Below are 24,510 nucleotides of genomic sequence, written 5' to 3' on the forward strand. Positions count from 1 at the left end.
TCTTAGGACAGATGTAAAGCTAACTAGACTGTAATTTCCAGAATCCTCTCTGGATTCCTTTTTAAAAATTGATGTTACCTTGGCCATTACATTTAATGTGCCACATGCACATGAAGGTCATTTATTGCAACACCATGCTCTGATGTTTCACTCTTTTTCCTTGTAGTAACCGTGTAACTGGGGTATATGAACTCAGCCTTTGTCGGGTGGCTGATGCTGGCAGTCCAGGTGAGAAACTTCTCTTTGGTTTGGCTTCACTTTCTGATGGTTCTAATTAGCACTGTCATCATGACAGGCCCATAGGGGATGCTGGGGTTGTGCTAAGAGGAAAAGAATATAACATTAGGAGAGTCAATTTTACTGTTGCCATGAGACTTATTTATTTTACTTGAATGAATATGGGTGGCCCTTTGCATCTTAATACCTGAATCGTAAACATCCACAGAAACATATCTGTCTGCAATGTCAGTGCAACATAACTTGAACACTGCCCAAACATCATGCTTTTTGGGGGAAGTGTTGGAAAAACTAAGTGTTGTGAAAACTAGTAATGCACCATTCCTCTGGTTGCATTTTGAGGATTTGGGGCAGAGGGGGAGAGAAAGGCTGCATGCCTAAACAATATGATCCCCTAAAACAGGGGTGTAGATCTAGCCAATGGACTGGACCCTTACCTTCCCAACCCTCACAGGCCATTTTTAACAGGTAGGTTGAGCTGTCCCACCTGTCAATGACAACATCAGGTGACAATGCTTTGCAAGCAGAGACAATCAACTGATCATTGGCCCCTGCAAAGTTGCATCTTTACCTGATGAGGGCAGATGTGCATGGCTTGGTCAAATTGACCTTGCCAACCAAATGAGGATTTAAATCTGCGCAAAGGCATTTGTTCTGTTAGTTATTGTATAGTAGAGAAGAACTACGGACTCCTATGTAGAAACCGCTTTATCACTAGTACAGCATGCTTTGTGTTCATTTCTCTCTTCTTTTTTATTTATGGAGTGTCTTGATGGGGAATATGTGAAGTTGGGAAATCTGCTTTAAAAGAAACACTGCCCACATGCTTTGCAGACTAGGCATGAGCAATGCTGAATGCAACCTGCAACTTTGTCCTTTGCAGGCATGCAAAGAAGACGAAGGCGTGTGCTTGACACATCTGTGGCATATGTGCGAGGCGAGGAGAACCTGGCAGGCTGGCGGCCCCGTAGCGACAGTCTCATCTTGGATCATCAGTGGGAACTGGAGAAACTGAGCCTCCTGCAAGAAGTAAGACTCAAGCCCAGTGGTCCTTATCCATGTCTGTGTTGGCGGGAAGGGTGGGAAGACATGAGGTGTGTGGGTTGACCTCTGTGTGAGATGACTCTCTGCAGAGGTCTGTGACCTTACTTAGCCAGAGGTTTATTTCCGCAGGTTGAGAAAACAAGGCATTACCTGCTTCTGCGTGAGAAACTAGAGACAACCCAGCGCTTGGGTCTCGATTCCCTTTCCTCAAGCTCCTGTGAAGACTCGGATTCCCGCAGTACATCTTGTGTTTCCTCTCCAATCTCAGCAGATGGTACCCCTGAGGGGAGGAATTTGCCACTGGACACCCCCAGTGAGAGGCAGAAAGAACTTGCCGTCAAGGTATATGTTATTCTGGGGCAACACCATGCCAGTTACATCTTTGTCTTTGGCATGGCATGGGAATGGCATCGCTGGAACCTGCATTCTCATGGTGCCTAAACTGCTGGTCTCAGCATTGCCTTTTGTATATGAAACAGATGGTCTTCCCTGAGTGAGAGCAGGAGCTGAGGGAGGGAGTGAAAATGAGATTACTGAACAGAGGAGATTGTGGTGTTGCCGTAAATTTCTCTGTGCTGGTTTAGATTTTTCACATGAATGATATTGTCTGCCGTGGGAGGCTTAGAGGACATGACGGTTACAAAGCTAGGCAAGGGCTTTAAGGTTTCCCTCTGACAGGAACAAAACAACAACAGGAAATTCCTGTCTCCACCCAGATCCAACTAGATCCAGTGTCACCTTATGGCTAAACTATATAATAACACTATCCCCACACATCATCTATATCCAACTAGTTACAAGGCGGCACTTTGATGCCCAGCTCTGTTTAAGTAGATTGATACATGAAAATGTGGATTTTGTGTGTGCAGTATATATGGTGAGGGTGCATGTGTGGTCTGTATGTGTGTCGACTGTGTGTGCGCTCTGTATGTGTGCTGTATATGTAGTGAGTGTGTGTGTGTGTGTGTGTGTGTGTGCGTGCGTGCATGTATATACTGTACACTGGCCCTGCCCATTGCTGACATGCACCCCTTAGAGATGTAGTGGACCATCAATGAGGTCCTCAGACTGGAAAAAGGGTTAACTATTCCTGCTCTACAGCATGCTTAGTATAATAGTTACAGTAATTCTGTCCTGGTCAGGGCCAAGCCTCTTATTACAACCTGTATCTCTTAATCTCTCTCTTCCAACCCCTCACCCAAACATCTTTTCTACAGTGCTTGCGCCTCCTTACACACACATTCAACAGAGAGTACACCCACAGCCATGTCTGTGTCAGCGCAAGTGAGAGCAAGGTAAGAGAAACTCTATGCTTTCGTGGGGTGCCCTGTCACTCAACAAAGATGTGTGAATACTGATGGAAATGGTGGTGTGAAACTGTACCCACAGTGGCCAATTAGCTGTGGCACTTTTTTTCCAGGAACAGACAGGTGCAAAGAGCTGACTCTTTAAGTACAGAATTGTTGGGAATAAAAGTGCATGTTGAAAAAGCACCCCATGACTATGTCTTTCTAAGGGAACATACAAACAGAAGGGGAAGGGCTGTAGCTTACTGGTAGAGTTCATCCTTTGCATGTATAACATCTCATATTCCACTCCCAGCATCTCTAAGTAGGCCTAGAAGAGACCCGTCTGAAACCCTGGGAAATCACTACCAGTCAGTGTAAACAATACTGAGCTAGGTGGATCAATTGTATCAGGCAGCTTCCTATGCACCTAGAAACTTTTGCCACAGTGCCACGTTTGGGAAAATAAAAGGCATAGGTACCGCAATAGCTCATTGGGCTGTATGCAAAAGTAGTCATACTCAGAGTATACCCATTGAAAATAGTAGACATTAACTTTTAATAGAAATTGACTTTGATACTCATCCTCATCTTGTACTTCTTAGTTTAGAGAGGCCTGCGGTAAAGCAAGCAGCTCCAGTGATTAATTCTTTTTGTGTACAGCTATCTGAAATGTCAGTGACTCTGCTAAGAGACCCTTCCATGCCAGCCCTTGGTGGCTCCACCTTGACTCCCTCCTCCACCTGCCCATCATTGGTTGAAGGACGGTACAGTGGCACGGATGCCAGGTGAGGAAGATGGCAAAGCTAAGAATTTCAGATCAGTCTACAGACACATTTTATGAGCACAGTTTCAGACGCTGTGTCAACTTTTTTTTTTAAGGAGGCCAAAGTTGAGTTTAAATTACATACCTACCCGCCTTTCCTTTGCAGAACTCTGCAGCTCTCTTCAAGGGCAGAAAGCCCTGAATTTGAGCCCACAGTTGAAGGAGAACAAAAGAAATCCCCCACCTGTGGGCCTGAAGATGAAAAGGAGACCCAGCGCCTTTTGGTCCCTGATATTCAAGAGATCCGGGTCAGGTACAAGTTATGGGCTTTGTGGAAAGAATCTTATTCTTGACTAAACTGAAGGGTTCGTTGACCTAAGTACATGGTACATTTCTTTTCCTCTGTGCCTCTTCCCTTGGGAGGGAAGCAGTTGCACAGTGAAGAATGCAATAATTAACAGGAGTGCATTTCTTTTGAATTTAGCAGAGCTATTTCTAAGAAATGAAAATGGGTTCTGGGCAAGACCCTGTAAGCAAATCAATTCCTCCAATAGATCAGAAAATAGCTTGTTTTGTTATGAACTAAAATTGGACCCCATTGCTTCTTTGGGAGAGACAGTGTCCACTCTCTCCCTATGAGCTCCCTAATACCTTTTTATAATGGCTGTTACTGCTGTTCTGGCGGGGGTGGCTTGGAGAGGATGGGGTGTCTTTCTCTTTTTCTTTCCCTCCTCCCTTCCTCCCTTCCTGTCACCTGGAATATGACCATGCCAATGAACCAGGTGGCCTGGAGGGAAAGGGGAGGAAATACAAAACAACTATTTGACTTTTAGAAGACATCTGAAGGCAGCCCTGTTTAGGGAAGTTTTTTTTAATGTTTGAAGTATTAACCTGTCTTTAGTGTTTTGTTGGGAGCCGCCCAGAGTGGGCGGGATATAAATAATAATAGTAATAATAATAATAATAATAATAATAATAATAATAATAATAAAATAATAATAATAATAATAATAATAATAATAATAATAATAATAATAATAAAAATAATTATTATTATTTTCCCCACCTCGCCTTGGTTGCGGAATGGAGGAGTTCTTCACTGGCTCAGATTAACATCCAAACTAGAATGTAACTCAGGGGTGTAACATTCCACATCATATGGAGGATGAGCAATGTCAGTGGATAATGTTATATTCTGAACCAAGGAATTGCACAGTCCAGTAATGGCATCACATGTGCCAATTCTGGTGGTGCTAAAAATCTTTAGAAATCAATAGGTGCGGTGCAGTTTTTATGCAGTTACAAAGCATGATGCCAATGTGTCTCCTCTACAGCCCTATTGTCTCCAGGAAAGGCTACCTGCACTTTCTGGAGCCCCACACAAATGGGTGGGTGAAGCGCTATGTGGTTGTGAGACGTCCCTATGTCTACATCTACAACACCGACAAGGACTCTGTGGAGAGAGCAGTCCTCAATCTCTCATCAGCTCAGGTGGAATACAGTGAAGACCAGCAGGCGATGCTGAAAGTAAGGACAACTTCATAGGTTGGGCAAAATCAGAGAATCCACAGCTAGTGCTTCTGGGTAATTTATTGGAGACTGGGCTGTAAGGGAAAGAAGAGGCCATGGCAATGGCTAAAATCCAGGAAGGGTGTGAAGTACAGAGACAGGAATGACAGCAGAGCCAGAGAATCTTAAGTGGCATAACCAGACCTGTTCCTGGACAAGCTACATCTAGCGTGTCTGTTGAGGGCAATTGCACCTTATGGTTTCAGAGTCTCCTCCCTTGAATGTGCAAAGCCATGTCAAGACAGCTAGAAACACATTCTGCAGGTATTGCTGTTAGTGTTAACCTAATACTTTGGTCTACTAGAAACAAACCAATGAACCGACAACAGATTTGATGTCTTAAGTATGGTTTATAGTACATCCTTATATCCTCAGCCATGATTTGACAGCAGTGCTGCTTCTTAGAGTAGGAGTGGGACCAAAGGCAAAAAGTGAGCAGAGCAATGAAGATGGCCATCTCTTTATACAGCATACATTCCAGCCACACAAAAGTCACCTACACCCACATATCTTTCCTCTCCACACCTAGGCAAGCTATTACCCACATTACAGCCAAGCAAAGAACTTGAGGCAGGATTGCAGCCCAGCAGGTTAGAGCCTGAGGAAATGTGGGGTGGTGTAGCCTGGGAGAGTCCTGAGGGCCAGATAAGAGATGTTTGGGTGACCACATTTGGTCCCCAGATCTGAGATTTCCCCCCACTTCTTTAACATCTATATATATTTTTTCCTTTAATGACATTGCTATGCTCATGATTTCTCCAGTCCTGCAGGGAGGAGGAGGGATGTGGGAGGTAAGAACTCTCGGATCCTATCCCTCTCCTGTCCAGTTGTGCTTTAAGTATAAATAGGAGCTGAGTCTAAGGCTGAAGTGGAGTGGACATCTGGGCAGGATGATTCTGCAGGTAGACCATGTAAGTAATAGCAGTGAACACTTTGAAGAATGGACGTGTCCTCCAGGATGAGGACAGAGAGCCAGGCCTGACACCTGCAATTGTAAAGGGAACTGTGATTTACACATCTAGAGAAAGAAAGTGTTGAATTGTTTTACAAACTATTGGGGGCAGGGACTGCTGCAATGCCAGTCATCGGATCTGGGACCATCTGGTTTGGCCTGTAATATATGCACTCATTGCATTTTACTGTATGCTTCTTTGTATGCTTCTCCTCTACAACTGAGTCTCACATGCAACTTTACACCCCTGTTTTAGACCCCCAACACATTCGCAGTGTGCACTGAACATCGTGGGATCCTGTTGCAGGCAAGCAACGACAAGGATATGCATGATTGGCTGTATGCATTTAATCCTCTCCTGGCTGGATCAATAAGGTAACTGAATAGCTTAAAATCCCAAACCCCTCTCGACCAGAATTCTTCAAACTTGGGGGTCCTGATGTTGTTGAACTACAAGTCCCGTCATTCCCAAACAGCTTAGCCAGTGGTCAGGGATGATGGGAGTTGTAGTCCAACAATAAGAGGATCCAACGTTGAAGAACACCATCTAGAATAAGAACAACATTCAAGGCTTCAGCTGAGAAGTCTGGGTTTGTTTTTGTCTCTTTGAACATGGGTTGAGATTCTGAAGATTCCTCTACCTTATTTCTTTTCCCTATCCTTTCATTTTTCTTCTTCCTTGGTTTCTCTGACAGGTCCAAACTGTCTAGGCGGAGGACAGCCCAAACCAGAATTTAGCCTAAAGGGCCGCCCATCTCATCAAACCAAGTGAAATAATGGGTGCTGTTTGAGGGTCCCCATTTTAAATTTGGATCTCTTCTGTCATTCATCCCGCCAGATGCCTGCGCCACAGAGCGATCCATCTCAAGTTACAGTTTCATTGGCCAAATTCATTTCTGTTGTAACTTTAGAAGCCTGGTACACCCTGGAATCCTTGTGCACATGTGATCTTCCGCCCATCTCTTTATTGGGTAACCTAGGTGACATATGACCACTAACAAAGCAAGAGTCTTTTTTAAAAAATAAAAATGATTTAATTTTTAAAGCAACTGTTCAATTTAAGGAGAAAGGAATCTGTAAAAGTGTGAACCTTATAAAACATGTTACTCAAAGGAGATAAAAATGATAGGATTGTGTTCAGCTAATTCATAACTTATTGACATTTTACTTGATAGAGCAAGAAAGAGTAGGATGAGATTATATTTATAAAGTATTTATTTCTATTTACTTCACTGAAAAATGTACATTCTGTTTATCATGTGATGTTGTTTTTTTCCACCTACGCACATACATTATACTGCATCTCAATTCTGCTAAAAGAAAAGATGTGGAAGTGAGTCAGTGTAGTGATGGGAGAGGGCCCTGTCAGCTTTTTTTGTGAGCCTATCTTGGTTTTCTTTCAAATACTGCACTTGCTGCCTAGCAGGTTTCTTCTTCTTTTCAGTCACCTAGCCAATGTTTGTTTTGTTCAACTAAGGGCCGAACTACATGTTACATGCAGATATGTAGAACATTCCCCCAATCTTCTTTATATAATGAAAACTAGCTTCAGGAGACTGTGATTAGAAGTGAAGGAATAGCAGTGAGGCTTGTGGTGAAGCATGTACCAAATTTTCCCCATTGTATTTTTTCTTCTCTAAACAGCCTCTTCCAGATGCCCATTTTGAGCAGAAGGAATAGCTGGTAGGGAAGGGATTAAACGCCCTCTCCATTAGCATTATTTGTTCCCATGAGCAACCTCCCAAGGTCGCTTTTTATTTAAAGAAACAGTCAACACCCCCTCCCCAATCTGTCAGTGGGATGCTATGCGCATCTGCATGTAACGTTGAAATTGACCTTCAATCTTAATAGGGACGTTTTGCTGGAGGTGAGTTCATGTTTTCCCAAGACAGGAATGATGGGAGGGGGGTTTGCTTCACCCTTTCCCCATCGGCCATTATTCATGGCATCGGAGGAACAAGTTGGGCCACTTTATCACCATTCTTGTTGCAGGCAGTGTTCAGTAAGTTCCTGTGACACTCACACAACCACATCCTACACAGCAGTTGAAATAGTAACAGTTGCACTATCTGAGAGAAGAATTGCATTTTCCAAGGTACTTAATAAAAACTCTCACAGTATTTAGGGAACACTTGGGAGAAATACAATATCTGCTCAGCAGAAGTGCATCTTCAAGGGACAACCCCTGGGCTTCCCAGAATAAGTGAAAAACTACTGTATGTTTATTACACTCAAAACTGATTGTCTGGAAATACCCATTGTCATTTTCTTTTAAGAGAAAAGTAGGTTTGAAATAGATTATTTTATGTAGCAAGACTGATAGGACCCTTGTATAAGATTGGAACAGTGTGTTATAAATGAGACCTCTTTTCACTCTTGTATCTAGTGATATGTTAAAAGTCTCCTTCAAAAATACACCTGCATCTTAAGCAATTATTTCTGTTAAAACAAATAGTCAATTTTATTCAAATTTGGGTAAGACAAAGTAAAACAAATAATAGTTTTTTGGCACCAATCAATTAAGCATGACTCATATCTGATTTTAAGAATCTCCTGTTAACTCTTTATATATAGGATCCTATTTTACAGCCCACTCAAATCAATATGTGGTAGTTAATCCCCATGATTTACATTCCCTTTATGCATAAACAGCAAAATTAAATACCTTTGGTGGCAACTTTGATTCATTTTAACTTCCCAGCCTAAGTCTAAATATTATATAATTAAAATCCATAACTGATTCTCAGTTTCTAATCAGTGGTGATTATTACTCTCTTATCAGTGTCTGATCTAGTAGAAGCCTTTCAACAACAAAATTTGCAGTCAGACAGCAAGCAACTAATGAATTTCTCTGAAATGTCCTGAGTGATTGTCATGCCATAAGTTCAAAGCTACCTTGGGCTACGTTGAAGAAATCATCTGAACTTGTTTTTAAAAAGAACAGGACAAGTACAGCCCTGAACATGTTTCTTGGAAGTAAGTCTTTCAGTGTTCAGTGGGGCTTACTCCCAAGTAATTATGCACAGGATTGAAGGCTGTCCTAGAACAAGGAAGTCATATATAGGATCACAACACTTATCTTTCATACAAAAACACAACTTTAAAAATATTTTACTTCATTTATGTCCATATCAAATTGTCAAGAGATTTAATTATGTTAGTGGCAATGGATGAAGAAGTTGTGTCAGTACCTTCCTTGTCCATACAATCAAGAGATGCAAAAATGTATATGTGACCTTGCCTTGTGAATGAAGAAGTAGAGCTTGGAAGAGCTGCATTTTATGGGGAGTGATAGATTGATAAGAGGCATGGCTTAGGTCAGCCAACCTGAAGACCATGTTCCTGACAGTGTGACTATTGGGCTACAGTCTGGTCTTGCTCAAGCGTTCCATGTTTCTGGGGCCAGCAAACCTGCAGACAACATGACTGACTTGAGTTAGGGATCAAAGGCTTGACCCAAAGCCCCTAAAAATGAAAGGCAATGTTTGAATCAGGGCTTAAATGCAATGACAAAAAAAGAATTGTGAACTCAACAAATTGACAGTAGCTTAATGAAGATGATCCAGTCTCCAACTAGCATGGATATTATTTGTTTAGTATTTTGGTTGGAATATTGAACAGAGATCTAATGGTCCATCATAGTGTTATTTAGATAACCTAGCATATCATTACGTTTGGTATATTTTCTGCTGGTTATGGCTTTATCCATTGCCAAAATGTCAAGCCACATTGATATAGTTATCAACCACTCTTCAGACAATCTGAGAAGAGTCTCCGCTGATTTGCTGTCATTTTACTTAATTTGAGATGTGAAGATTTTTGAATGATCCTTTTATTAATTGTTTAATTTCAAGTATCATCTAGACCTTTGTTAGGGGGCAAAAAACAGCATTTCTGAATAAAGCATATTTTGGAAAGTCCTGCAGGAAAAGGAACCTATTAAATGAAGCATAAAATACTGACAGGATGGACTTCCATCTCTGCTCTGTTTCACACAACCATATCATAATTATCTCAAGGTGGAGGCTGGTGAGAGATAATAATGTTATGCAAGAAAAATAATTTCAGATTATGTCATACTTATCCCATTCCATAGATTATATATTGGTTAGAGACTGGCCTTCAGTAACTGTAAAAGCCAGTGTTATTTTGTTCACATAAAACTCTTTCCCATTTCAATAAATTATTGGGGAATGAGCTCACCTAAAATATCAAATGCTCTCTGAACTGCTCTTCAGTAGGGGGATAGCAGAGCCCAGTATAAGTAGTCTTATAAATTATCAAGGAGCAACAGGAAAGCAGAGAAACAAGTAAAAGCAGCACAATTAGCTAATAACTGTGGGACTAAGAGGCGATTGCTTATCCATATGGTAACATGCAAAAGTGACAACACAAGATGTATAACTCTCTAATATGCTCTTACTGTTTCTTTCTGTTGTGTGTTCAATGAACTGTAGGGAGGATCACTATCATTCATGAGCTGTGACTCAATATCAAGAACTTACTGTATAAAAATGAAGGTTGTGGTTACTTTTTATTTTTTATTAATCTTATTTTGCCTGTGCTTCCATTATCTAGTTTGTCCAAATGAGTTCTTCCTGTGACATCATCTCCAAATGCTGGGAGACCATTTCTCTTGCTTTGTATATATGTGATTGCTGTGGGCACACCCTGTACCACTGTATAAATAACAATACTGAAGTAATCGAGTCTAGTTTTCTTGATGTCTTAAAGCTATTGAGTGTTGGAAATTAGGGTCTTCAACTGTTTGTGTACACTTAAGGCATTGTTCAGTTAAAGAAATAAATGTGGCATTTATGCAAATAGTGGACACTCTGTTCTTGACCTCTGGCTTGTTCTCTTAACCAAATGTTGTATTGTTTCATCAAAACAAAGCATTCTTTTTTGGGGGGAATTTCAATTCAGAAGTAAACAAATATGGAAAGTACTATTTTCCCAGTTGTACGAGAGAGCTTTCCTTTAAATATTCTGTGTCTATAACGTTGATGGCCAGTTGGTGTCCATGCCCTGCAGTCCACATGCCAGGTGAGAAAGGTGCTCTTATGCACAGAAGACAATTTTATCTTACCCTAAGCAGCCCTACCAAATTTTATCAAAGGTACACACTTTTTTTAACCTTCAAATTGTTTTCAGAAGTTATGAGAGTCATATTCTACACATTGGTGTTATTTTAAAGATGTCCAACGATCTCCAACATGGCTTACAACTTATTAACACAACATATGACTCGCCATTACCAAAGCAGTTAAGACAATAATTTACTTTATTTAGAACACTTCCATTGTGTCGTTCACCCATGGTCAGCAAATGCACAAGCAGCACAATTATATATTATATAGACCATCTTAAAGGGGGGGGGAGAGAAAGAATGATATTATATTGTTAAAATTGGGGCAAAATAACTTTAAAACTAAGGGATGCGGGTGGCGCTGTGGGTTAAACCACAGAGCCTAGGGCTTGCCGATCAGGTCGGCGGTTTGAATCCCTACGACGGGGTGAGCTCCTGTTGCTCAGTCCCTGCTCCTGCCCACCTAGCAGTTCAAAAGCACGTCAAACTGCAAGTAGATAAATAGGTACTGCTCCGGCGGGAAGGTAAACGGTGTTTCCATGCGCTGCTCTGGTTTGCCAGAAGTGGCTTAGTCATGATGGCGACATGACCCGGAAGCTGTACGCCGGCTCCCTCGGCCAGTAAAGCGAGATAAGCACCACAACCCCAGAGTCGGCTACGACTGGACCTAATGGTCCCTTTACCTTTACTAACTTTAAAACTGGCACTTAACATTAATGTGGACTCTCCTAGTTCCTGGCTATGTACTATGTGACCCAATGTGGGTCAGAGCAAGCCTGGAAGATGTAAGGGAGATGAAAGAAAGGAAAGACCGCTAACTAGGGCAAAAGGAGAAGAGAAAGCATGGGGGTTATCAGAGCAGTTGTGGCCTGATGAATACTTACCTCTTTCAACATGCTTTTTAAGTTGAGATCTTTCAGGGTCTGCATCTGTGTTGGAATTGTTTTAAATATGTTACTGTTTTGTTGCTTGTTGTTTGCCACCCTGGGCTCCTTTGGAAGGAAGGGCAGGAAATAAATTTAATAATAAATAAATAAAAGCACATGCTCTACCACTGAGCCTATGGACCACTTTGTCAATATTAAATACCCCTCCAACCCAACATCACAGGACACCATTCCTTGCAGCCTATGGCACCTCTGGATAAGCTGAAAGACATAACGAGCAAATATTTTTTCTAACCATAATTCACTTAAAGTAGGGTAGGTGGAGAGTTGCAAAAGAGGACAGGGCTTTGTTAGGGTACACCAAAGATCTGTCTTATTCAGCATTCTTTTCTGACAGTGGCCAACTAGGTGATACAAGAGCTACTTCAATTCCCTCTTCTACACAACTACTAAAGGTGCAGTAGCAATGTCTTATTTTGCCTCTACCTGTCCGGCTAGAGCAAGGATGGGCAAAAGGTAGATCGGAATCAACTGACCGATCTCTGTGGGAGAGAATTCCAGTTCATCAGCAAAGATATTGAGTCTCGATCGGTCAGAACCAAAATGGGCTTCCCCCCTTCTCAATTAGGTTGCTGAGATTCCCGTTTACTCTGCATCCTGTGCTCCTCCACCATTAGGGGTCTTGTCTACACTGCTCCTTGCCTTGTCCTATGCCTAGAAGCAAGCTTTCCCATTTGTCTCGTGCTTTTTAGGCACTGATCCATAGCTGTCAACGTTTCCCTTTTTTAAAGGGAAATTCCCTTATTCCGAATAGGATTCCTCGCAAGAAAAGGGGAAAGTTGACAGCTATGCACTGATCCCAGCGGCTATGCCTTTGCCGCCACCCCCACCCCCCAAAAAACCCACAACACTGGCTTTTTATCCTTAAATCAGGTCTCATATCATCCACACTTCCTCCTGCCTTGCTCAGACATCATCTAGCGGCAGCTTCATATTGTTACAAAGAAGTAACCAAGCCATCCCAGCGGCGGGGGGAGGAGCTGTTTCAAAGCACACCTGTGGAGCATCATTAATTTGACCTACACGGCCGTGTCTCTCTTAGAAAGCCAGCATGAGGGGCAAGATTCCCCGCCCCGCAGAACCTCGTCCTCTTGGTGCCCCGTCAATATTTTTCCGCCTCCCGCTATTGCAAAAAGCATCTCACTGCCGAGAGGCAAAGGAGCAGAACGCGGCGCGTCATCAGAGCGTTCGAAAGAAAAACTGGCGGGCCCGCCCCTAAGGATGATTGGCAGGCGCCAACTCCTCCTTGATCCCTGAGCCATAGGAATAACGGAGCCTGACTTACAACCTTCTAGTCCCGCCCTCCAGAGCGGCTGGCCTATGAAAAGGCCCGCGTTTCTTTGGGTTGTTTTTTGGCGAGGGTGCTTTAGCCACGCCCCTCTAAAGGAGCGATTAGCCGAGGGAGGCGAGCAGCCAATGAGAGCTCCGCCTCACGGCGGTGATTGGCATCCAGGTGGGCCTTTGCGAGAGGAGGAGGAGGAAGAGGAGGTCGCCGCGGCTCGGGCCGGCCGCCGCCGAGTGCGAGGCTGGATGGATCTGTTCGGGGACCTTCCCGAGGCGGCCCCTTCGGCAGCTGTGGAGGCGGCGGCAGGTAAGCGCCCCGGGCGCCCTTCGGGGCCTGGACTCCGCCGTCCGCTTGGGGGGAAAGGAGCCTTCGGCTGTCGGCCTCAGGAGCCGGGCTGGAGCTTAGCCGCCCGCCCTCCTTCCCTTCCCGGAGCCTTGAATTCGCCTCATTTCTTGGCGGGGAAGGGAAGGCGCCGCCTGCACTCGGGGCCACCTGCGCAGCCATGGTCCCTTCCAAGAGCGGCCAAGGCCCCAGGTGGGTGCAGGCACGGGCTGTGTTGTTTTTTTTATGCCCAGGATTAGCCCCGCTTTGCTAAACACGGTGCAGCACGCATGCGCGTGTGAACTCGTACACGGATGCACGCGTCGCGTATTGACACCGGGATGCGCGCACGCGCGTCCATTTCTTGGGTGAAAGCCCTAGCGCGCGCACTCACACACACACGCATGGGTAACGGCTTCCGAGGTACTGTAATTGCTGCTGCTGCTTCCGTGACTTTCCAGTACTGTATTGTTTTGACTGTTAGCTGCTAGGAAGGGAGGAGGAGCAACTGATTCTGCCCCCAAGAGATTTACACTTTGAATGATTATTTTTTTTAAAAAGGAAGAAAGAAAGAAGAAGTCAATCAGTCCCTTGTGGTCACATGTTCTCTAATTGATGTCTGTTATTGCTTTTTTTTTCAGGGAAAGAAGGGCAGAAAGGAATTTTGCTTTTTGATGAACTTCCATCAGTCAGCAGCACTGACTTTGGTATGATTCTTGTATACATCATGTATTTCACTGACTAGCATGGTCATCTCATTTTTCTCCTATTGTATTGTTCGTTAGGCCCTTATGTAGTGATGTGCCCTCCTTATGCCTCAGGGGAAGACTGGCAGGCACTCTTAATCCTCTTCGTATATGTAACTTGCTTTGAGAAATGAGAAAAGCAGGACACCATTGTTCTTGACTAATGTTTTTCTTTATGGCAGTTCTTCAAGCCATATGTACTCTTTGTCCCAGCCCCAACTTACTACATGTACTTCAAAACTCCATCACAAAGTGGGCAAGAAGTTTTGCTTATTATTTATTAATGTGCATTTATTACTTGCTATGTAAAATGTCTCCAAGTGACTTTGTTTTAAAAAAAACACATACAAATACATAAGCTAAAACATAAAAAAGAATAAAACAGCTATTTACTCAAAAGTGCTCATCCTGCAATATTATAGAAAAAAAACAAATCCTACCCCGGCACACTAAAAGCTTGAACACCACAACACACCAGGGCAGGGCCTTTGATCATCCAGATGTTGCTGAACTACAACTTCTGTGAGCTGTGATGGTGGGCATTTTAGTTCAGTAATGCCTGGAGGCCTGGAAATTTCCCAAAATGTATCATCATATATGGTCCCAACTAAGAACCAAATGCCTGAGTAAACGGGAACATTTTTGACTGGCACTTAAAAGTGAATAATGATGGATATAGTTGCTGCTTCTGGCTGGGGGAGTTCTCTGACTCAAGGTGCCTGTAGGATGGGGAAGATGCTGTGCTGATGTTCCAACTGTGATTTACCCCTTGGCTGAACCCTGTCTCTTTGTTTAGCATGGGCGCCATTCCTGCATCACAGGGCCTTGGCCATCCAAGCCTGCATTTGTAATGTGTAGCTACATGCCTAAGTTTACTTTTGTTCTTCAGCTTCCTACACAAGCAGCATTTCTACATCGCGCTCAGGTTTACTGGTAGAGTGATTACAGAGACATTGCTGATAATTCAAAGGCTGGTTGCTGTAGAATAGACATTTTAGCTTGGCAGTGCTATTTTATAGATTGTGTGTTCTTTATGAAACTATCTGAGAAATCTGTTTGCTCCGGGATGTGGATTCTGGAACCATGTTTCCTTGTGTTTTAGGAACTGGAGGCTCTTTGCTTTTTGACGACCTCCCACCTGCCAGCAGCGGAAACTCAGGTGAGCAGTAGTCTCAAGATTTCTGTTTTGCTGTTGATTGCACTGCTGTAATAGGATCACACCTGAGAATGAAACATGCTTGAGTGCTTCAGAAGTTGGTTAACTGAAGGGCTTCATCAAATGGTCACAGGTGAACATTTTCAGTCTCAAAAGTAGTGGTTTGAAGGAGGAGGATTGTTCCCTCCACACCACACCCTCTTTGTCTCTTCAGCTCTTGTGTGTTGGCTGTTCACTTCCCAGCTGGCAACTGTTTTGGTACCATCTTTTATTGCTTTTGATACTAGAGCTTCCTCTAGCTAGGATTATATAAAGGAGAAATCAAGGGTGGTGTAGCCAGTGTTACAGCATAATTACAGCATAATTTGGCCCATCTCATCTGGCTGCATAATCCCAGCCAGTCAGGGATTGTGTACTCTGTCACAGTATCACTTGAGTAAATGACTCGGATAAATAAAATAACTGACCAACATTTTGTTCCTCAGCTTCACATCCTCCAGAGCAAGTTTCTCTTCCCGTGAGCCATGGGAAGGGAGAGAAGAGGAAATCCACGGAGGGAGAGAAGAATGGGAGTGAAGAACTTGTGGAAAAGAAAGTTTGTAAAGGTTTTCAGACACTCTGAAGCCACATATTTTTCTATTCTACTGCTGCCTTAAATTACGGCAAAAGTGAGATTGTTTCCTGTTGTGATCATTCTTAGGAATGAGCAGGGGGAGGAGTATAAGATGCTCGTGAACAACTGTCTCACCTCTGCAGAGTTTCCTGCTTTTAAGGGTATTCTTGTTTCCTTGCAGACACTATTGTGTCTGTATTATATCGGTAAGCCATGTTTCCTCCAAGGAGAGAAGGACAATGTATGTGTCTGTTACCCCCTCTTCTCCTCAGAACAACTTTGTGAGAGAGGCTGGTAGTGGTAGCTTTTTCATGACAATTCTGGGTTGCTTTTCAAGGAGCTCAGTCCTCAATGTGGCTCACAGTAACAAGGTGCTGTGCACAATTCAAAACAAGAATTGCCTAATAAGATGAACGAGGATCTGAAGACAGGCCTGTGTCCATGTCTCTTTATCCACTGCCATGAGAGCTTTTTTTCATGGTGCTCTTTGCAACATGGCCTAACTGCTGCCATGCCATACAGCCTCCATCTGTTTCCTCGTCTGCCTCGGGTAGGAGGCTTCTTATCCAAGCTAACCTAGAGTGTAGAAGCAAAAACATCTTTTAATCTCCCAACTGAATTGTGATGTGGCAACAGTGGCATGACGTGAGTCACATCTGCTTCTGTTCACATCAACTGCATTTGTAGAAATCCCAGAGGTGTACCATGTTGACGTATTCTCTGGTGCACCTGATCAAGCTGTAGCTGTGCAGTCTAGCGCTGTGGTGGCTAACACAGTAATGCCACAAGGTTTAAAAATTAAGAATATTCAGTGGGTTCTAAACCCAGTTGAACAGCTTTTTCCTCTTAGAATGTATTCTGCCAGCAGATTCTTTATGAATGTGAATACAACTTGGGAATGTTCCTACATTGCCTTGAATGGTGCTTTCAGACTTTTGTTTTATTGGGATTGCTAGTGTACTCTTAATTGGTGTGTTCTATTCTATAATGTTGCTGTCTGGTAGTCTAGTTAAAGCTTTACATGTAGTTTGTTACCAAGAGGTTTTCAGAATGATACTGTCTTAAGCAAAATGGCCACTTAATGGGATGTTGTTCAAAAGAGAGCTCAAGGATTGAATCCTGTGTGTATCTTTTGCTTTCTTTTTAGATTCTGCAGGTATCCTTGGTCTGAAGGGCTACGTGGCAGAGAGGAAGGGAGAGCGAGAAGAGATGCAGGATGCCCATGTCATTCTGAATGATATCACAGAAGAGTGCAGCCCCCTCCCCTCTCAGATGTGAGTATTATATTTGCATATGAGCATATTGACTTGTGTGTGTGTGTGTGTCTGTCCTAGTCCTACTTTGTCCTGGATAGCCTGTTTTGCCATATGTGGACAATAATTTTAAAGCTGCTTTCCAGTTGATTTGGTGTCTGGAAATAGTGTTTTCCTTTTTGAAATGTGTTATGCCAGCAATGGTTATTAGACATATCTATATAATAAATTAGCTCTGGTGTTGGAGATGGCATGCCTTTGAGTGGGGAACACTGTTGCACTTAGGCCTTGTTTCTGGGCTCCTAGAAAACATTTGGTTGGCCATTGTGGGCACAGAATGCTAAACTAAATGGGCAGTTGGTATAACTCGGTGTGATTCTTCCTGTTCCTATTGAACACATACATTCACACCTCAATGCACCTTTCCTCACAGATGTAATTCTGGGAGATACAGCAGAAAATTGGGCCCAAGTTATCCTAAAAGAGCACGTCAGATATTTGATTTCCATCCTTTTTATTCTGTATTCTTCTAAAGAGGCAAGATCTCTAATTGTGTAACTGTTAAGATTCTACCAGTGGCATTGGAAAACCTAGGATCTGGGTCCTTGTTGATATTGGGGGCTGCTTCACACATTGACAAATTCATAATTTAAAGAGAAATGTGAAACCTGTACGTAGGCAATCCATGTCGGGAATGAGGACCCTGTTGCCCTGTTCATGGACTGCAACTCCTGTAATCCCTGACCATTGGCCATGCTTGCTGGGGCTGATGTTGGGAGTTGAACAGCGTCTGTTAAACACCAGATTGCCTATCCTTGTGGTACATGGATGAGGGAGGGTTGTGCTTTTTGCAGATCCGCTAGTGATGCAAGTTCAGCACATTGTCAGTTTCTTGGCCACTTCCAGAGAATTGAGTCAATCTTGTCTTCCTTTACAGTACCCGTGTCTCATACTTTGCTGTCTTTGATGGCCATGGAGGAGTTCGAGCTTCAAAGTATGCAGCACAGAACCTGCATCAAAACCTGATCAGAAAATTCCCTAAAGGTAAAAATGGGCATTGGGGAGTGCAGTGTGTGTGCAGTATCATTCTCTGGGGTTTCCTGCTTGCTGAGCACTAGTTTTAAAGCAGTGTAGCTGCTGCTGCTGCACATTGGTGAGACTTGCTCAGAAGAAACTAACTTTGTGCTTGTTTGGCTACACAATGCCCAGTACTTTTATCAGCTGCACTGGCTCCCAATCCGTTTCTGGACCCAATTAAAACTCCTGGTTTCAATTATTTGTTTTCCTTTAAATTGTACCCTGCCTTTATTCCCCCTTAAAAGCCAAGTTGTCACACATGTGACTGCAGGGTGGCCTGTCACTCAGGCATTGGACAGACCCAGGCCTGCTGAGCTTCAACACAGTGTCCCTTCACACCATAGTCCTGGGGTCCTGCTTAAGCCCTAAAGAAATTGGAGCCAGGCTATCTGAAGGAGTGCCTTCTCTAACATATATTTAACCAAACTATGACATTGCCTTCAGAAGTCCTATTCTGTAGTCCTGTCCTGTGGCAAGTGAAGGATGGTGGGTGGCCTCTAGGGAGACAGCCTTCCTTGCAGGGACACCCCAGTTGCAAAGTACCCTCCCTGAACAGTTAATCTGAATTGCAGATTTTCATTTATTTCATAAAATTTATACACCGCTTGATTGTAAAGAAAAGATTGTAAAGAAAAAACCAACAACAACCCTCAAAGCAGTTTACAAAAGGATAAAACCAAAAAATCAGAGGGGGGAATTCAATATCTTAAAACATACAAGAAGTTAAAATACTAAAACAGATTAAAGTTTTAAGCATCTGGGTAGGCTTGGCCAAACAGGAATGTTTTTAGCAGACACTGGAAATTAGTATTTTAGTCATATTACATTCTGTAAGCAACATTTCAGGTAATCCTGAGCAAGAATTTTGATTTGTCTAGCACAGAATATGTTTTGAGGGAAGTAGCTAATCACTTCTTTCGTGTTCATAACAGGAGATGTGCCCAGTGTTGAGAAAACAATAAGAAGATGCCTTCTGGACACCTTCAAATACACCGATGAGGAGTTTCTCAAGCAGGCTTCCAGCCAGTAAGTGTAAACTTTCCAGGTATATAGGCCAGGCATAGGCAAACTCGGCCCTCCAGATGTTTTGAGACTACAATTCCCATGAGTCCTGACCACTGGTCCTGCTAGGGATCATGGGAGTTGTAGGCCAAAAACATCTGGAGGGCCAAGTTTGCCTATGCCTGATATAGGCATTGTGTTAAGCATAATTGGGACTGTATCGCTTCAGAAAAGATGTTTGCATGTTTCCCCTTGTCGGATGTTCCCTACAGATGAGAAAGAAAGTTGTCAAGTAGCGTTAAAACAAAGCCACCTTCATAACCCCCCCCCTTTTTGCTCCTGCAGAGCCAGTGTGGTATAGTAGTTAAAGTGTCAGACTAGGACCTGGGTTCAGATCCCTACACACTTCCACTCACCTTAGGCCGGTCACTGTCTCTCAGCCAAACCTACCTCACAGGGTTGTTGTGGGAATTAATTGAGGCGGTGAGAACCATTTTCCACCTTTGGCAAAAAAAAAGTGGGCTATAAATGCAATAAATAAATAATAATAATTTGATAACTATTTTTCCATTGCAGGAGTCTTTGTGGGTGGGTGTATACATACTCAGTTGTACACTCCTTCATGTGAACTCAACCATTTCAAAATGCAAGGGGGGCTATAGCACAGGTGTGTTCTTAAACTTGTGAGTGGTCCATTAATCCCCCCCCCCTCTTTTTTGCATTGGGCTATCAGTCTCCATAATTGTGCAGCCATGACTTTTGGAACAATTTGGAACTTGCTTGAACTCACTTTTTTGTTTCCACTTTCTTGTACTCACAGGAAACCTGCCTGGAAGGATGGCTCCACAGCAACCTGTGTGCTGGTGATTGATAATACTTTGTATATTGCCAACCTTGGAGACAGCAGGGTAAGCAGCACTAGAAGTTGTGGGTCCAATTTCAATACATTTTTCTTGTTACTGCATGACGCTAATCTTTTCAGTTCCACCAAAAGATGCTATAGCAGCTGTACCTTAGCACTGTCATTACCTTGCAATATGTCCACCAAGTGTAGTTGTTGTGAGGAAATGTGCTTTGGAGCAGCTCTGTGATCCATTGGATTTTCTTGGTGAACTCTAGATGGCGTTAAAGACTCAGTGGTGTTGTCTTTCCATCAATTTTTAAGATGTTCTCAGCTCAAGCCAATTTCAGGCTCTGGCCATTTTGTGTTTTAAATTTGTTGTTAGCCACCCCGAGCCCAGTTTTCTGAACCAGGAAGGGTGGGGTATAAATATAAATTATTATTATTATTATTATTATTATTATTATTATTAGTGAGGCTGGAGCCATGCAGTAGAGTGACACTACTTAACTTAGAAATTGGGACGCGGGTGGCACTGTGGGTTAAACCACAGAGCCTAGGAGTTGCCAATCAGAAGGTCAGCGGTTCGAATCCCCATGACGGGGTGAGCTCCCGTTGCTCGGTCCCTGCTCCTGCCAACCTAGCAGTCCGAAAGCACGTCAAAGTGCAAGTAGATAAATAGGTACCACTCCGACGGGAAGGTAAACGGTGTTTCCATGCACTGCTCTGATTCACCAGAAGCGGCTTAGTCATGCTGGCCACATGACCCAGAAGCTGTACGCCAGCTCCTTCGGCCAATAAAGCAAGATGAGTGCCACAACCCCAGAGTTGGTCACGACTGGACCAAATGGTCAGGGGTCCCTTTACCTAGAAATTGTTTAAGGGTTTGCTTAATGGAAAGTTGTATCCTATAATGCCCCAAGCAGAGACTTGCAATCCTTGCTACTTGCTCATGAGGGTTCTTCTGTCAGTGCAGGCGCTTCTGTGTCGCTACAATGAAGAAAGTCAGAAACATACAGCCTTAAGTCTCAGTAAAGAACATAACCCAACTCAATACGACGAGCGGATGAGGATCCAAAAGGCTGGAGGGAATGTCAGGTAACAGGTTTCTCTTCCTCCAATAGCCCTTCAGCAACTTTTGGGTTTTTTAGCTGCAAACCACCCCCCTCTGGCCGCCCAATGTAAATGCTCATTTGAACTGTGGAAAATTCTTATTAACTGTTAGCTGTAGACTATGTGAGTTGGCTTTTTTATTTTGTTAGAAGCCATCATTTAACTACCTATGTGGATAAATGTTAATAGTTGAAATAAGTTAGTATTTTCCTAGCTATATAGAGTATGAATATGAACTGGTATTGTATTTATTGGTGGGGTGTATAAAGAATGTGACTCTGTAAAAATGACAATGCATCTGACCTTGAGAGCAAACAGGGCCATTTAACCAGATAGCTTTAATCCAGCTGCTCAGATGTCAAACTCTTCTCTTAATGAGACCAAGTGATTCTTACCAAAGGTGCTGTTGAGTCATTGCATGATAAAAATAAAGGTGCTGCTGTGACTTTGAAGATATTGTTGCCATGTGGTGGAGCTTCCTTCTAACTAGTTCAGCCAGTGGTACATAGAGCCAAGTGCTGTTGCTCTCTGAAAGGCAATAGCTTTCCAGGTTCTCAAGCAGAAATATTTCTCAGCTCTTGCTTCCCGAGATCCCTTTAAAGAGTGGCTGAGAACAGGGAGATGACAGGGTTGAATGAAGCTCCTTATACTTGAAAAGCATGCACATGTTGCCACTTGGTCTCCTAATGAAGATTTTATTCTTGAATTTTTCAGAAAAAGTCCTGCAAGGGCACATGGGAGTGTGCCATACTGAACAAGTTCAACCAAATTTTAGGTGAATGCATAACTAGGGCAGGTGTTCAGATTATATCAACAAATTAACATTCAAGTGCCAACTTGTGATCAAAACATATTTCTTTCTCTTGAGTTCTATAATTATACGGTAAAGTTGCAAAAGGAATTGTCTAGACCACTTGTGAGGCATCTAGCTAGAGTCTGTAGTAAACTGGATTCACCTTGGTCCTAAATACTTCTAGCTCAGAAGTGGGGAACCCTTGGCCCTCCAGGTGCTGTTGGAATATCTCTCCCATCTTCTCTGAACGTTGGCAATGCTGCGTGGGACTGCTGGGAGTTGAGCTCACAACAACAGCTGCAGGGCCACAGGTTCCCCATCCCTGTTCTAGCCTGACAACTTTGGGGATTAAACCCAGTGGCATGCTGAAATAGGCTCTCTCTCCCCACTTTTGTAGGGAAGGACGTGTCTTGGGTGTCCTGGAAGTCTCTCGCTCCATTGGGGATGGGCAGTACAAGCGCTTTGGGGTCATCTCTGTGCCAGATGTCAAGCGCTGCCAGCTTACACACAACGACAGGTAAAACCTGACACAAGTACACAAATGCAGAGAATACAAGTGGGCTGTCTTTAGAATAAACCGTTAAATCACTCCTTGTGTTCTGTTTCGTTTCTAGGTCCTAATCCCCCCACCCCCCATAAAACTTATCACTTATTGCTCTTCCAGGTTTATCCTCTTGGCTTGTGATGGTCTCTTCAAAGTCTTCTCACCAGATGAAGCTGTGAACTTCATTATGTCTTGTTTGGAGGTAAGGGGAAGATAGGCTTGAGTGAGAAGAGACAGGGCTGCTTGTTAGGAAAGGAATATGGAAGAGGAACTCACTCTTGTTCTTTGGCTGGCATGTAAGACATCCACTTGATGGGTTGCGTGACCTGATTCAACCAAGCAGGGACCGTGTAAACTTTAATATATGTCTAGTTGCTGTTTCAGGTGGGAAGGGGGCAGAAGAGAGATGGTCCCTCTGTCCCCATAGCAGCAGGTGGTGGGGGGCTTGTGGCGAGTTTAAAAAAACACCAAAGCATTCCTTTCAGATGACAGTGCAGGTAGCTAATTGCAAGACTGAGTAGAGGCCCTTTCCTGAGTGTTTTTGTTTAAATGAGATGAGGTTATTCGCTGTGAAGGAAAAAGCCCCTTCACTGGTGACTTCCCAGCCATGGAATGCCTTCCCCCCAGAAAAACTCCATTGACGTCTATGTTGTGGCCTTTTCAGAGCCAGCTGAAGACATTTACACACACACACACCTTTCTAGTTCTAAAGCCACATTTTTATTGCTTAATAGATACTTGGCACTACTAAATAATTACACGTTACTCTGGGAATGAGAGACATGGGCACTGAAGTGCTCTCAGCAAATTAAGTGAAAAGAAACTAACCCGCATTTGTGTATTCTGCTTCCCCACAGGACAAAACGATTCCCACGAGAGATGCCAAATCAGCTGCTGATGCTCGGTATGAAGCAGCCTGTAACAGGCTGGCCAACAAGGCTGTGCAGCGAGGCTCTGCAGATAATGTCACAGTTGTGGTGGTCCGGATTGAGCAGTGATGCCGAGAATAGGTGCAAGTGAGGTCCTTAGCAGCATGCAGTGGATTTAATGGAACAAGTTAGTGTGCCTGTGAGTGTGTACGTGTGTATGTAGGGTTTCGGTTGTGTTTCCTCCCCGAATGCTCTTATTTGTAAATAAAAGGGTTTTTTTTTTCTAACTGTTCAAGTTGGTTCATTGTTTCATAGAATCACAATTGGATGGAATGGGGCTGTCTAATTCACCGAGTGATCTTCTTAGATAAAATAATGTACAGTTGATGCTCATAGTGCTTGAATTGCACAAGGCACCTTGTTTTTTGTATTCCAGTACCTTAAGCACAAAATACATGCATTTTGTGTTGGTTACGCAGAGGAAGGAAATGATGTATTGAGCTTCATGAGTTAAAAGATGCTCCAGATTTCAAAACAGTTCAATACAGCTTGAGAGAACTAACTATGCATTCGTAGTTGCCTTTCAGGAATTTCCCTTTCAGGCAGTTGTAATAATCCATCTGGAGTTTTAAAAAGCGGCTGTAAATTTTGCATGGGAATTGCTAAAAGAGGATCATGCAGGAAAGTTTTTGGGGTGTGATCTCACACCAAAACCGACTGGATTGCTCTCTGCACCTCTTTAGAGGGGATACTCTTGCTGTTGGCAAAAGGTAGGTATCAAAAGCTAAACTTTAAAAGATGAAAAGCTGGTATGTACCTTGGTTGTCATCTGTCAATAGAAAGGAAAGGTTGTGCACACTTGTACCAGTATACTCACTCCTGAGTAAATGGGAATACACCAGGCTCTTCGTAGTAGAATCTACATCTGCTATGTGATCAGATGGGGATAGAAAAGTAAGCCACACTTTTGGGATGCTGAGACTTGTATGTGACGTTTTTGGGAGGAG

The 24,510-nt window shown here is 43.2% G+C and overlaps 2 protein-coding genes across 23 annotated transcripts in view; both read left to right on the plus strand.

Annotated features, from left to right (window-relative positions):
- KIF1A (kinesin family member 1A) overlaps positions 1–10,678 on the plus strand; it is a 114,023-nt gene extending 103,345 nt beyond the window's left edge. For all 22 annotated transcript variants that reach the window (XM_081912401.1, XM_081912412.1, XM_081912416.1 and 19 more), the window contains 9 exons: positions 167–228; positions 1,121–1,266; positions 1,411–1,623; positions 2,499–2,576; positions 3,231–3,355; positions 3,500–3,646; positions 4,668–4,860; positions 6,111–6,229; positions 6,550–10,678. In XM_081912401.1, the coding sequence (XP_081768527.1) occupies positions 167–228; positions 1,121–1,266; positions 1,411–1,623; positions 2,499–2,576; positions 3,231–3,355; positions 3,500–3,646; positions 4,668–4,860; positions 6,111–6,229; positions 6,550–6,592 (1,126 nt within the window). In that variant the 3' untranslated portion in view covers positions 6,593–10,678. The remainder of the gene's footprint in view (positions 1–166; positions 229–1,120; positions 1,267–1,410; positions 1,624–2,498; positions 2,577–3,230; positions 3,356–3,499; positions 3,647–4,667; positions 4,861–6,110; positions 6,230–6,549) is intronic.
- A 2,613-nt stretch (positions 10,679–13,291) lies between these two features.
- On the plus strand, positions 13,292–23,784 carry ILKAP (ILK associated serine/threonine phosphatase). Its single transcript, XM_081912461.1, has 12 exons — positions 13,292–13,481; positions 14,138–14,203; positions 15,345–15,401; positions 15,884–16,003; positions 17,159–17,285; positions 18,202–18,308; positions 19,274–19,367; positions 20,164–20,251; positions 21,161–21,282; positions 22,488–22,607; positions 22,755–22,836; positions 23,492–23,784. The coding sequence occupies exons 1-12, from the start codon at positions 13,307–13,309 to the stop codon at positions 23,630–23,632; spliced, it is 1,299 nt and encodes a 432-aa protein (XP_081768587.1). The 5' UTR covers positions 13,292–13,306; the 3' UTR covers positions 23,633–23,784.
- The last annotated feature ends 726 nt before the right edge of the window (positions 23,785–24,510 follow it).

The sequence above is a fragment of the Podarcis melisellensis genome (assembly GCF_964234715.1).
Source record: "Podarcis melisellensis genome assembly, chromosome: 5".
Lineage (NCBI taxonomy): Eukaryota > Metazoa > Chordata > Lepidosauria > Squamata > Lacertidae > Podarcis > Podarcis melisellensis.

Excerpts from the sequence above, each read along its gene's own strand:
- ILKAP (XM_081912461.1), top strand. The coding sequence starts at position 13,307 with ATGAGAGCTCCGCCTCACGGCGGTGATTGGCATCCAGGTGGGCCTTTG. Across the intron at positions 21,283-22,487 it reads AAGGCTGGAGGGAATGTCAG|GGAAGGACGTGTCTTGGGTG; the intron begins GTAACAGGTTTC and ends CCACTTTTGTAG. Across the intron at positions 22,837-23,491 it reads TCATTATGTCTTGTTTGGAG|GACAAAACGATTCCCACGAG; the intron begins GTAAGGGGAAGA and ends GCTTCCCCACAG.